This window comes from Empidonax traillii, unplaced genomic scaffold (assembly GCF_003031625.1).
Source record: "Empidonax traillii isolate 1590-97213 ecotype Southwest subspecies unplaced genomic scaffold, ASM303162v1 scaffold663:size352693, whole genome shotgun sequence".
NCBI lineage: Eukaryota > Metazoa > Chordata > Aves > Passeriformes > Tyrannidae > Empidonax > Empidonax traillii.
The window spans coordinates 84,929-98,332 of record NW_020955856.1 but is presented as its reverse complement, the minus strand read 5'-3'; the positions used below and the strand labels follow the sequence as shown (position 1 = coordinate 98,332).

At 36.5% G+C, this 13,404-nt stretch overlaps 1 protein-coding gene across 6 annotated transcripts in view; it reads right to left on the bottom strand.

Annotated features, from left to right (window-relative positions):
- Positions 1-13,404, bottom strand: part of LOC114065456 (neurexin-3-beta) — a 136,231-nt gene that overhangs the window by 104,351 nt on the left and 18,476 nt on the right. For 5 of the 6 annotated variants that reach the window (XM_027899390.1, XM_027899388.1, XM_027899391.1 and 2 more), the window contains exons 2-4: positions 9,058-9,147; positions 4,120-4,179; positions 2,545-2,852 (exon numbers count right to left, since the gene is read on the bottom strand). In XM_027899390.1, coding sequence (XP_027755191.1) covers positions 2,545-2,852; positions 4,120-4,179; positions 9,058-9,121 — 432 coding nt within the window. In that variant the 5' untranslated portion in view covers positions 9,122-9,147. The remainder of the gene's footprint in view (positions 1-2,544; positions 2,853-4,119; positions 4,180-9,057; positions 9,148-13,404) is intronic. The other variant, XM_027899387.1, reaches the window with a different exon arrangement.

Below are 13,404 nucleotides of genomic sequence, written 5' to 3'. Positions count from 1 at the left end.
ACAACCTGCTGTTGACTTGTGTACGGTACCGGGAAGCAGAAAGATTCTTATAATCAAATATAAGGAGCGAGCAAAAAAACACTTGAATCATGCTGATCAGAATTAGGAGAGAAGAGGTTAAACTTTCAATAACCCTGGAAGCAAAGAAAAAATGTTGATTTCTGAACAGTAAGGAGAAAAGAAAGCTGGAACAAGGTAATAACTAACTGTATTTGTACTGCTCATAGCCTTAGGTAGCTATATTTTATGTTCCCCAATGAACTAACTTGCTCTATTAGATTTTTCCACCACTTAGATCTAAAGTTGTAAGCAGGCATGATGATGGTGATGTCAAACACAAGCAAGATAAAATAACCATTAGGCACTTGAAAAACCATGACTGGAGATACTGCCCAAATAGAAAAAGACAATTTCTTCTCACTTTCACCACACAAATAATGCAACTTAAGCTGACAGATTCAAATTCCACCAAAAGTAAGGAAGAAAGGCGAGCCGTCTGTGCTGTGACAGCAATAAAATGGCCCAATATTGAAATGCAGAAACTTGTAATAGAGGTATATATTGACCTTTATTTTTCTTTCAGCGGGTAGCATGAAGTGTCAAAGAGTTATTGCTTTAATATCAGCTGAGATGAGGCCATTTGTTGTGGTGCATGTGTATCCAGGAAATCGCTGCTCTAACCATGTTTTTAGAAGCACTTTGACACTTTATTAAATCTTCTTGATGCTCTTTCAGTACACAATGGTCTCTGTAGGCTGAGTGAGCTGCCATGTAGGCTAGGCAGGAAGCTTTCTGAAAGAGTTCCTCTTTAAGTAAGCCAGTGTCATTTCCAGCTTGACCCAACTCAAAAAGGTCCAGTGCTACTCTCTGTTACACTGCTATAGCTAAACACTTTAGCTAAACACTGCTGCATTTAAAAATTATAGAGGGAAGGATAAGAACCACAGACTTTATACCTCTGGAGATATAACCATACAAACATTTTCTCTAAAATTAGAACTAATCACTGCGGAGAAGGAATTGTAATTCTTTCAAAGTTTGTGACAAACAGTGGTCAAACCTGGAATAATTTCCCCTCATTTGGCTGAGACTTTATAAATCACCTATCGGGTGTTTGAGTCTACTGACTCAGATAATTCGAGTCCTGCTTCCATCTGGATTTACAGAGTACCAAAAGGGGCACTGTTAAACCTTGGCTTGGAATGAATTACTCTAATAGTTGTAAATTCTACTGCAGTCAGAGGCACCTAACAGAGTAACAGAATAGTTGTGGTTGGAAGGGACCTAGAGGTCATCTAGTCCATACTAGACCCTACTCAAGTAGGGTCACCTAGAGGCAGTTGTCCAGGACCACATGCATATGGGTTTTGAATAGTTATGAACATGAACACTCCACAAGCACTCTGGGCAACATGTGCCAATGCTCAGTTACTCTCACATTAAAAATGTTTCCTGATGTTTAGAGGGAAAATCTTGTATTTTGATTTGTGCCCATTGCCTTTGGTCCTGTCACTGAGAACCAGTATTGTCCTTATACTCTTCCTTCAGGTATTTGTACACACTGACAAGATCCCCCAAGAGTCTTTGCTTTTCCAGGCTGAACAGTCCCAGCTCTCTCAGCCTTTTCTCACAGAAGAAATGCTCCAGCCTCTTAATCATTTGTAAGGCCCTTTGTTAGAGTCTCTTCAGTAGCTCTCTCTCTTTAATGATTTCAAAACAAATGTTTCATTTTAGTTGATAACATGATAGTACACCCCTGAAAGAAATAATTTTCAGAATCTCATCCACAGCTCAGACTGGTCATTTACAGGATTCTTTTCTTTGCACAGACAAGGAGAGACAACTGAAGGTGTTTATTTCTAGTCAGTACCATATTCTGGCTGCCACAAAAGTAATTTCAAAACCAATATATTTAGGGTTGAAATAACTACATTGACATAATTAAATCAGAACCTCTGAAATTAACTTTTTTGTAGGAATGATTTTTACGAAATAGGTTGGAACATCTACATTTTGAAAGAAACTGATCTTGATAGCTTTCCTTCAAAATTCTCTGCAGGAAGGCTATAAAAGGCAAATGAAAAATTACTCTAAATGGAAGTAATGCTCCACTGCTTTTTTCCTCATTATGAATGTCACTATTGCAGCAGTACATACTGTCATATTAATAAATAACCATACACCCAACCCCAGTAAGCTTTGTAACTCTCTCAGGAATACATTTCCCCACATATGGAACTCTGTAAACATAGTTAAAAGCATGTTCATGTTCACATTGGGGCAATCCTACTTACATAAAAATGGTTGCACTAGAACAAAAGAAAAATTTGTCTCCATTACCCCATACATGTACTATAACAATGCATCCAGCTGTTTGTTCACCAACAGAGGAGGGCAACATCTTTTTGTGATTTACCCTATACAACATTGTTAAAATAAAGAGTTACATGCAACCTGACTCAGAGAATATAACTTGGGTGAACTTACAAGTGAGCAGCAAGACTAATTAAAACCCAAGAAAATGCAGAAGACTAACTGACTCACCTGGATGCTGGGCGGCGAACGATTTTTTCGGGTTGTAGTGGTCGCCATCGTAGTTGTGGTTTCCATGACTGTAGTAGACATTTCTGGTGGCACAGAGGTTGTGGGTGTCGTTCCCAAGATGGAAGGGACTTCCCCAACGAGTCGGACACTTCCATTGATTTTAATGTTGGGGTTGTTCTCCGCTGCCATGTTCAGCACTTTCAAGCCATTGTAATAGAGACCGGAGAGCTGGCCTTGAAAGAGACGCCCTCTGTCCTTCCCTCCTATGGCTATTTGCGCCTGGGTGTTGAAGATCGTTAACTGTCGTCCTAGTGAAGGGGGGTGAATAACATTATTGCCAAACATTTCCTTCACTTTGCATATTACACTGAACCCTGGTCAGAAATCACAGACAAAAAAGAAGTAGATTCATTCTTGGTAGTGATTATGATGACTGTAGAGAGACAGTATGGAAATGTACTGCCTAAAGATCATTAACAAGGAAGATTATCCTGAAAGATAACCTGAAACCTCATACTTCAGCATCCATTCACATATCAGAAGTCTGGAGGAGCTTTGACTCAGAAATTTGAACTCACTCTTTTAAACTTGGACCCATTTTAAACTATAAATAGGACTTCAATATGTGGCCATTTTTCTACTATCAATTCAGATTACAGTACCTATCAGGCTTTAGCCTATAATTAAATCTCCTATTTTGACTGTTAAAGGATAGCATTAACTCATAGAACCACTTTTATTAATGCAGTTGTTTTAAGGGGTGGCTTGAACTTTACAGGTGAAAACTTATGGCTGATACTGTCATAAGATTCTTACTCAGTCCTTGTTGTGAAGGTTCACAGATCGAAATCCAATAAACAGCAAATGCAAACATTTGTGATGTCTCTGAAAGAGCAAAGCTTTTGAAATAGTGAAGATAACAGTGCTTCAGACAGCTAAGCCCCAGAATGCCTAATGTGTGACTCCCCTCTTACAGATGGTGAAATTCAGATGGAGACAGGTCATGTGGTTTAGTCAAGGTCACACCTTGAGTGTTAGAAGTGGTCTAATATAATATGTAATAAAAAAATGTATTTATTAGAAATAAATCTAGTAACAATTGCCAATTCGCCTATGTTTGCAAGACACTTACGTGACATTCAGCCTGGACTGCTCTATAAATACTGTTTATATCCCAGGCTGCAGTAGTTGACCATGTTAAGAAATAAATTGCTTCATGAAGTGCAAAGGCAATGCCTATAACTTCACTATTCCTCAGAAGATTAGGGGCATGACATCTGGAATCTGTTGAATTAGCAGACAGTCAGACTGGACAGAGCTCAGAAGAATTATCAATGCAGCATCAAGTCAATCATCATTCAAATATTTTACTGTGTTTTCCCATTTTTATGAAGTTTGAAGGACATGTTCCCATCCCATTCCCACTCCCCAGTTCTCACTTGCCATTTTCTCTGTCTAATGCAAGCTGATAAGAGGCGTAGAATGCCACCATGTAGCAAACTACAACGTTTAACCCACTGCTCATTCCTTCACAGCCAGTGGTTAGAGTAGATCAAAATACGAGGGGGAGCTCACCAATTTTGGTGGTCGTCGTGACGGGTCTTGAAGTCAAGTGGTGATGCGGTGTAGCATCATCTTATGGTGACAGGATGGACCATGGGGAAGAGAACGGGAACAAGAGAAGAAATGTATCTGAAAGTAGTTCCCGTCCCCAAAGAGGGCCCTAGCTAACTAAATAACAGTGTATGGACAGGTGTAACATACAGACATGTGGATGTGGGCTGCACATCCCTTGTGCTCCTCACCCACAGATTTGTAAATGAAAAATTAGGACTTGATCAGGGTGGAGTAACTGCATTGATGAAGAAATGAAAAATAAAAATGGAGGGTATCCTTCCCCTGGGAAGTGTGAAACACTTGATGCGATATTGTGCACCTCAGGAGGTTTTAAACTTTCCAGAGGCCACATATGTCTATTAAAACATCAACAAACATGCACTGAAGCCACATATCCTATGAATGTAAACAGAGCCTTTATTCTTGTCTATGAGGAAAATAAAATCCAATAACAATATCTGTCAAGATATTCAGCCGTCTCAGCCCAGCTCCTCTCTGAGTTAGAGGAAATGGCACTGTACACTGTAGAAGGTCAAACTCCTTTTCCCTACCATGTCCTCAGAGTTTACTCTTCTTTTCTGTCCTGTTGTGCTTTGGATTTTTTAAAAGATATGCTGTAAGATCTTTACTACACCATTTTCCCTTCTTCTAATATGTTCCCTCCCTCTAGCACTATATTTCTCTCTGTATTGCCCCTACCCCTATGAACCCAGACATGTCACTCACCGCTGTTCCCTCCTTCCTACCTCACTCATGATAAGAATGCCAAAAAGTAGAGGTAAGATGAGTAAAGAACAGGGAGTTATTCACTAATCTTGAGGTGCTATCCCTGAAAATGGATGGAAGGTACTGTCAGTTATAAGTTTCCTATTTCCATTTCCATTCCTTTCTTCCTTTGAATCAATACTGAATCTTTGTTCATCTTTTGCCAAATGGGAAAAGGTGGACAGTAATGAGTATGGAGAATTTTTGCTGCTTCAGGTAAGAGAGTTCCCCAGACCATGAGAGAAAAGGGGCTCTCTCGCTTTTACTGGAGGATTACTCTCCTCAGGACGTCATCTATTCTAACTCAAGCTCATACCACAGTTTTAGACATGTCTGTCATATCTCTTGCTTTATTTTCAAGAATGAGGAGTTGGTATATTAAGGTTAAAAAAAAAAGGCCATGTTTCCAATTCTGGGCCTTCACCTGTGTCTTCAAATATTGAAAGAAAGTGTACACCAAAGAGGTGACCCCATTCCAGTAAAAAAAGACTTGGATTGTGTGTGGGATCTTCATTGTTTGTTCAGTGGTTTTCTAGACCAGGATTCACGCACTGCACCATTTAGTTAATGCTACATGTAGCATTACTGCAGTGCAACTAGAACTGTGTTTGCTAAAAGAACAATCACTTGTTGCAGTCACCTACAACCTGGAATTCCTCATTCTTCACTCTAAGATGGTGTACACCCACGTGAATAAAGACAACAGGAAAATGCATATGGAATGAGAAAAAACTGTTGAGAGAATATACACTTAATTCTGTCACCATGTCTCTCCTAATAATTTTTGGATTATATTGATTGGAATCCCTTACTTCCTCTAAGTAAAATTTATTTGGCCACTGAATTTTATTGAGGAACTGTTTACATTAGTAAATTCTACTAGATCTGTAAGGACTGCAGAATTACAGTCCTTTTTTTCCCCCAGAGAACTCTTCCTACTGCTATTTTAGTGTCATACTAAAGACAAATTTTGAGCGTATTTTAAGCTTCTGAGGTGTTTTAAAATATTCTGAATTGTTCAGACTATTGTTTCTTTGTTTGCTCTCTCATTGACTTCTTCATTTGGAAAACTGAATTCTAATTAAAAATATCACAGAGAAATCTTAACTTTTCTGTAACACTACAGAAAAGGGCCTGATCTTGCAAATCCTAATTCACACTAATAGGTCTTGCTTCAAAAGTACAGTCACTTACATCAATGAGACTTTACAGGTAAGAAAAATTTGAATAATTAAGGACTTCTGGGATCAGTCCTTTTGATAAGATGCTTCTGGGTCTTTATTAGCTCATCCAGTTGCAGAACAGGTAACATCTGTGCCTTAGCAGACACCAGGTATTCTGCTAAGGAAATCTGCTCGATTTATGACTACTCAAGTTGAACAATTTAAGACTAATACTTCTTTTTATATTCACATCCATAATCTCATTGAAGTTAATAGCATTTAATATTTTGCTCAGTACTCATACAATTCAAGACTGTAAACCTGGGCTCCTCTTAAAAATACTGTCAACTAATTTATAAAATTTAAAAGCCCCCCCAAGCCAGTAATGACGCCACTTCAGAAAGATGTTGTGTTATCCAAGAATGAACTATTTCATTATTATGAATAACATAGCAGTGGTGCCAAATGTCAATCAAAAAGTGTTTCATCTTACCTCACCCGAGCCAAGAACTCATATGGGCAAGACAGCTATTCTATATGCTGTCTCTTTGATGAATATATTCCTCCATCCATCAGTCCATCTTGCTCCATTTTGATAGCAAGCTATCCTTTCACTCATCATCTTTATAAAGTCTTCTGATAGAAGGTTTCCACATTACTTTAATTGTTAGATGGATGACCAGATGGATGAGCAGGTTGGTGAAAAGCTACATAAATTAATAATTCTTATAATTTTTTAATTTGAGTGGTACCTAAGTTGCTGAAAACATCTACATACTTTGGAACGAAGGAACAAAGCTGTATTTTCTCAGCTGTTACACTGCACAATGTCATTCCCTCACACAAAGTGGGAAGACTGAATTTCATTCCACTTTAGTAAAAACATGGCTCTGCCCTTCTAGCCTAAAAACGTCCAGTGCCTTGAGAGAGTCTGAACAGTCAAATATTGTCTCTTTTAGACCCTAGTGCATGTGTGATTGTCTTTCAACAAAGCATCAATATCCACAAAAGGTAGACTTCAGTTCAAAACTTCAGGATGGCTTACAAATGGAAGTGCCTTGGCATGCTTTTAAGCTCAAACTTGGAGAAGCAGTGACATAAAATAAAAGATTTGGCAGAAAACCAAAACGAAAAATAAAAATCAAAGCAAACCCAAAACCAAACCAAAAGAAAACAAAGATGGGTTTCTCAAGCACATGAATTGCATCAAGGAATTAGACATGCATCTGTTTTAACAAAACTAAGGCAATCACTGTCTTTAGTGTTAAAGGGACTTTAGCAATTCAGACTTACCAAAATTATTCTCTTTTTAGAGTTAAACTTTATTTATATATTTTAGTTTGATCTTGTAAATTAACAGGGCAATCCACTGAGACTCAATAAGCATTTTCTGTTTATTGTTATCTTAAAATTTATTTTAAATTTAGCTGAATTAACTGTTCAAAAAAAACTGGTGGTAAAAGAATATTTCTGTTTTGGTTATACAAATATTTTTGCCTTATTTTCAAAATACTTTAGCTTTAGTTATAAACATTACATCATTGCAGACCAAACCTGAAAAGCGAGCAACACTGTCAGCTCTCATTGAAGTGAACAGGAAATTAGTGTGCACAACACTTTGCAGGATCAGGCCCTTCACATAAAAATATTTTGCGTGTATTTAGCCACATCCTCCCTGACCTTAATTTGTACTGGATAAACCAATCTGTTAATTCAGCTGAGGTTAGAAATTTGAAACAGAACATAAATTATATTTTTCCAGTCCTACAAAAGATTGGTTTTCCTTCTTGGAAGATGCATTAAGAACAGTGGTCTAAATCAGCACAGAAAATGCAAGATCTGAGTTCAAAGGTCACCCTCTTTTATTAGCACTGTTTTCATGAAAGGAAACAAGAGAAGATTGTGTTCTGCTTTATCTAGATTTCAAGGCAAGGAGTTAGTTACAGTGGTTTTTTTGTGGCTTTTTTTTTTTTTTTTAATGCCCCATTTAGTATAGAAGGAGAAGATCTTCCTGACTTAAACTCCACTGTATTACCAAGAGCCTAGTCCAAACTCTACTGAAATCAGTAAGTCATTCTGTTACCTTCAACAGGCTTTGAAATGGGCTCTACATCTAAGACTTTTCCCCCTCCAAATTCCTGACAAGAAAACACTACTGTTCTGACACAAGTCTCATTTCAACAGGTGTGCAGAACTTTCATTCAAGCCCTCTGGACTTATTCATGTTAACAAGTCTTCTGCTGATCTGAGGCCAAGTACTCCAGGAAAACCCACAAATTAAGTAGCACTGCTTGAGAATATGTTCGAGAAAAATTTGACCCATAACTTAGACAAATGCATCCTTTGAGTGTTCAAACTGTACTCCAGACAGAACAATCATCTTTCTCTGTCTCCCTCATTGGAATTTAAATTAAAATGTTAAAAAATGTTTTCTTTACAACATTTTTTAAAATTGTTTAATTATCTTAATACAATTAGGAAATACATAGCCATAGTGGCTAATCAGACTCATGAGAAAAAAAAGAAACTTAAAGGAAGTGGTTTAACAAGTGGATTTGAAAATCTCTTAACAAAACTTTGATAATAAATATATAAATGTATCTTAAAACCAAATCAAAGTAGGAAAATCATGCAGTGGTTAAATTGCCATAATACATGTTGTTGCTTTTCACTCTTCTTCATTTGTTTTTTTCTTTTAGAAAACATCTCCTGAATTTTCGCTTGTTTGTTTGTCATTACTATTATAGCAAGCTTAGAATTTTGTCCCTTTAACTGCATTTTAATAGCAATGTATTATAGCATGATTTATCAACATATGGCAGGTGGAAGCTGACACAAATTATAATGAAAATTAAAACAGTCATTTATGCAGCAGGCGATTATCATTTAAGAAACATCTATTTGCAGGCTTTAAAAATGAGAGTTTAGAATCAAATGGGTTTAAAATGAAAGTTTTAATGACTGTTACCTTTTTCCTGCAGCCACTCCTCTACAGGCCGGTTATATTTGAAGGGGATTTTCTGTTTTACCATTTGGAACCGTTCACTATCAGTGTTGCCTTTAAAGTTTAAAAAACAGCTTAAAAACAATCTGAAAAGTCAATGAAATAGTTAAAACATCCTAGATTTTTTTAGGTTTTTTATGACCTTATTTAGCTATAAATAAATAAGTGCGCATGTATGTACATATATTTGAAAAGAGAGAGATTTATCTTTAGTAAAGTGGAGAATAGTTATGCTTCCAATCGCCTGAGGTTCTGGAAGGTCGAAGAAATTAAATCTCATGAAAAAGATATCTCAGATTCTCCTCAGAGTATTTGTTTATACAAATTGGTTAGAAGGCACGTGTAATTTGTCTGCGACGTGAGCCCTTGAGTGAACTCAATGCCATGAGTTAAAACATTTTGATCAGGCTCTACATCTGATTGCATAAGGACATGGCACAAAAAGTCAGTCACGGAAACACACATTTAGTAGTAATTTGAAAAACCTTCTTACGCTAGTAGAAGACATATGTTAAGGCTAGAAACGCAGTAAATAGGAAAAAAAGAAAGGAAGAAAATATAAGAAATTGATGCTGCAAGGACATAATAGAATTAGTTTAAAAAAAACACAAACCCTAAGAATGGGAAGATAGATAGGAAAAAAAGGAAGTAAGATTTAAAAACAGGAAGAGCTGCTAATTAAGGATATGTGAAGACTTGTGTTCAGTTACCAAAGATTCAGGTCTGTTGCCAGAATAAAATAGAAGCTTAAAAACTAATTTAAATAAAAGTAGAAATAATTAGCCAAGATGTACATTCTGGCAAGTGCAGTTCCATTGTTCCATGTTGATGGATAACAGAATTATCCAGTAAAGTGTGTTTAGAAGAAAAGCTCTTATTATTTGTACAGAGAGGATAAGGATTCCCACAAAGTCTCTGTCCAAATTCCCTGGCTATTTAAAAACTGTACAGGCCAGATGGGTTGGGACAACCTCTAGTAGAAAGCAGGAGCTCAGTTTGATGATGTTAGGAGTGACAGTGAACAGGTGCCATCACTTTGCTTTTTCATTTTCTTCAGCTACAGTCCCTTTCTGGTTTTTGCTTCAATTATTATTTTTACAAAAACTTTTCAGTCAGATAGGCATAAAAAGAGTGCATCTTTTACAAGCTTCATTATAATATTGTAGAAAAAGGAGTAAGCCTTCAGCTTACTGAAGGAATACTACCATGAACAAAAGTTCAATAGATCAGTTGTGCTCCAATACGTGCTTCAAAGAAATAGTAGACCAAGAGTCAGCAACTGCTCTGCACAATTTGCAATACCGCCTTTAAAGTCCCACATATAAATAACTAATGTGGCTTCATATATATTTGACTTTCTGAAACAGATGCTGTAATCTTTTTTTAATGTAAACACATACCAATGAAAAAAAGAAGTTACTAAGTAACATCAGTCCACCCAGTCAACAGCAGACAACTCCATTCTGCAAGGAATATGACTGGTAGATCTCGTATGTTCAATAATCCTTACTGCCTTACTGTTGCTCAGAAATGCTGCCAGTCTGTATGAAGCACCTGCTGACTACAGCTGTGTTCTGCAGCAGCATCTTGTTACTGCTTTCTGGAACAGGTGAGAGGCATTATAGCAACCCACTAGCTATAATCCCAAAAGGATTCACGTCAATCAACCTAAGCTTCATCATCACCTATATCTCTGTAAGATCAGCAGTAAGGAAAACAGCAATTTGGATTTGGGTTAGTATCTCCAGCTATTAGGATGAACATTTAGGAGCCTGGCTGCTTATTTGGGGCAATAGGTAAAACAAAGCAAAAACATTTAAGAACAGCTTTAATGGCCCAATTCCTTATTACTTTCCTGGAAAGTCATCTACTTTTTACCTTTCTTGTAGCAGATTAATTGTGGGAAACTGTTATTCCCCATCATAAAAATATCTAAGTGAGCTGCAGCTGATACACACTAATGTTCCAGTTTCTCTATTGTACCTCAGATGCCTGCCATATGCAATTGGTTATCTGGATAAACTAGAAGGAAAAGATAAAATATTGAAAACACTCTCTGTCAGTAATTTATCAAATCATATTAAATAATGTACCGTGGTGGTTTGGAGTCACTCACAGACATTAAGTTACCTTTAAGTACATTCCCAGCTCTCATAATTCATATCAGCACCAACAAAAAGTCAGTTCTGTACTTCTATGAATACAGATTCCTAAACAGAAAATTTGAATCACATTCAGTGCGGGGTCCAAGAAAAAAATTGATAAAGAGCAGCTGAGGTAATATAAACAACAAAAACAAACAAAAACCCCATACCTAAAGCTAAAGAGAAAGTAATATTAAGGAAATAATTATATTTTATCTGTTTATCATAATAAGCTGATGTCTAATATAAGCTGAGGTCATGTAGACCAGTTGTTTTTCCACTTTCTTAACCTAAAGGATAGCTTCCTTTCTTGCAAGTTCTCCCATTCATTTAAGCCTAGGGGAAGTCTTTACTCACAGGATAGGGAAGCAGACCCTCTGGTTTGGGGAGAAGAGAAACAAAATTAAGTCAAGCTCACTACAAAAACTATTTCTTTTTTAAGATCAGTTAACAAGGCACTCAGTTTTTCCATTGGACCTTTTATCAACACACTCCTCCATGCTCACCAAACTAGCTAAGTCTCGCAAATGCAATCATTAACAATCTGCAACCCCTTTAGGATATTTTTGTTCTGTTGCAGTGTGTCTAATAAGAAAGGAGTCCTAGGTCCTGAAAGATACTCCAGAGGCATTTCAATGGCACTTAAAGACCTAAATTTCTCTGTCAACCCAGGCTTGAACAGTTACAGAGAGGCTGCTACTACATCTATATTGCATGTGATAGAGAAAGATAATTTCAGTAGAAATGGAGGTTATTCCCCACTTTATAGAGTGGACTGAGTTAGGACTACTGGTTAGATGAGTGCATTGATATAATACTGATGGGCAAGCACATTTTCTGTAGTCCCAAAGAAATTCTATAATACTATTTCCTAGCAACAAAAAAACCCATTGGCTTCATTTGCTATGTACATAAGTAACCTTTTACTGGTGGCAATGAGATCTTTTTCAGATTAAAGAAAGTTCAAAGGAACCTCAGAGTCAGCCAGCCTGGAGTTCTTCTTTCTCGGTGTGGAAGGCTGACTGCAGAAAGGGAAAAATGTAATGGATTGAAATTTCTCAGAAGTAGGGCATTTGACAAGAATAGACCAACGAGACTAAGGTAAAAAAAGGAAGTGGGACAATTATAGAAGAAATGACAAGGAAAAATGGATTTGTTAGAACTCTAGACCTTCAAGAAAGACAGAAACGACAACTATTCCCCACCACATCTTTAGAAACTTTTTTTTTAAAATCAGGTTTAATTTAATTTTATTATTCTTATTATTATGCAGATATACTCAGCAAGATTAAAATACATATAAAAATCATACCTTTAAAAGCTATGAAAAATTGAAGGGCATTAGAAAATTCAAATAGGTTTAAATTGCAACATTAGTTTCTGATCTATTATTTTTTGTTTTGATTTTAAATTTTATTTCAGACATAAGTAGGAATGCTTTATAAAACATGTGCATGAGAATGTATTCACTCATATACCCAGTTACCACAGTGAGTTAAAGAACAATTTTTTTCATTTTTAAGTGCTGAGGATAGGCATTAAATATAACCAGTAAAACAATACAATTACTAAATTAATACTGACTTGGAGTAGTGCTTTAAAAAAAACAAACACACCATTTGATATGAGAGTTCAAAAAGGAAATATCATGGTTTGCAACACGAAGTAACATAAGTTCAACATGGTGTAAGCCAATTGGACCTTTGATAATTGAGCCATGATGTAATTAAGGGGTGTTCTTGTCCATCTTCATACAGAGAAATTTTCAGTAACAATCTTTTTGTGACCTCAATGCAATTCCTTTCTAGAGCTGAATGATACACATATTCAAGCAACCCCTTCATGTAACTAATGTAGATCCCCTCTTTTTTCTCTTTGAGTCCAACTCTGATTCAAGGCTGTACTTCAGAATAGAATACACAGGATAGGGTAATTTTAATTTATCTTAGAAAATACTCCCATAATTCTTCTGCATTCAGAATCAATGTGGGTCTCAAAGGTCTGCAGGATATAATTTTTTAGAGTTAAATTGTGTTGATTAGTTTTGCTACTTGTGATTTGTTAAATATTTTTCCTCCCATAGGTTCTAGTTGCTAAGAATAATACTCAAGAATAAGATTCAAGTACCAATAGGAACTGCTCATTTAAAATAAGTTTCCTCCTTTTT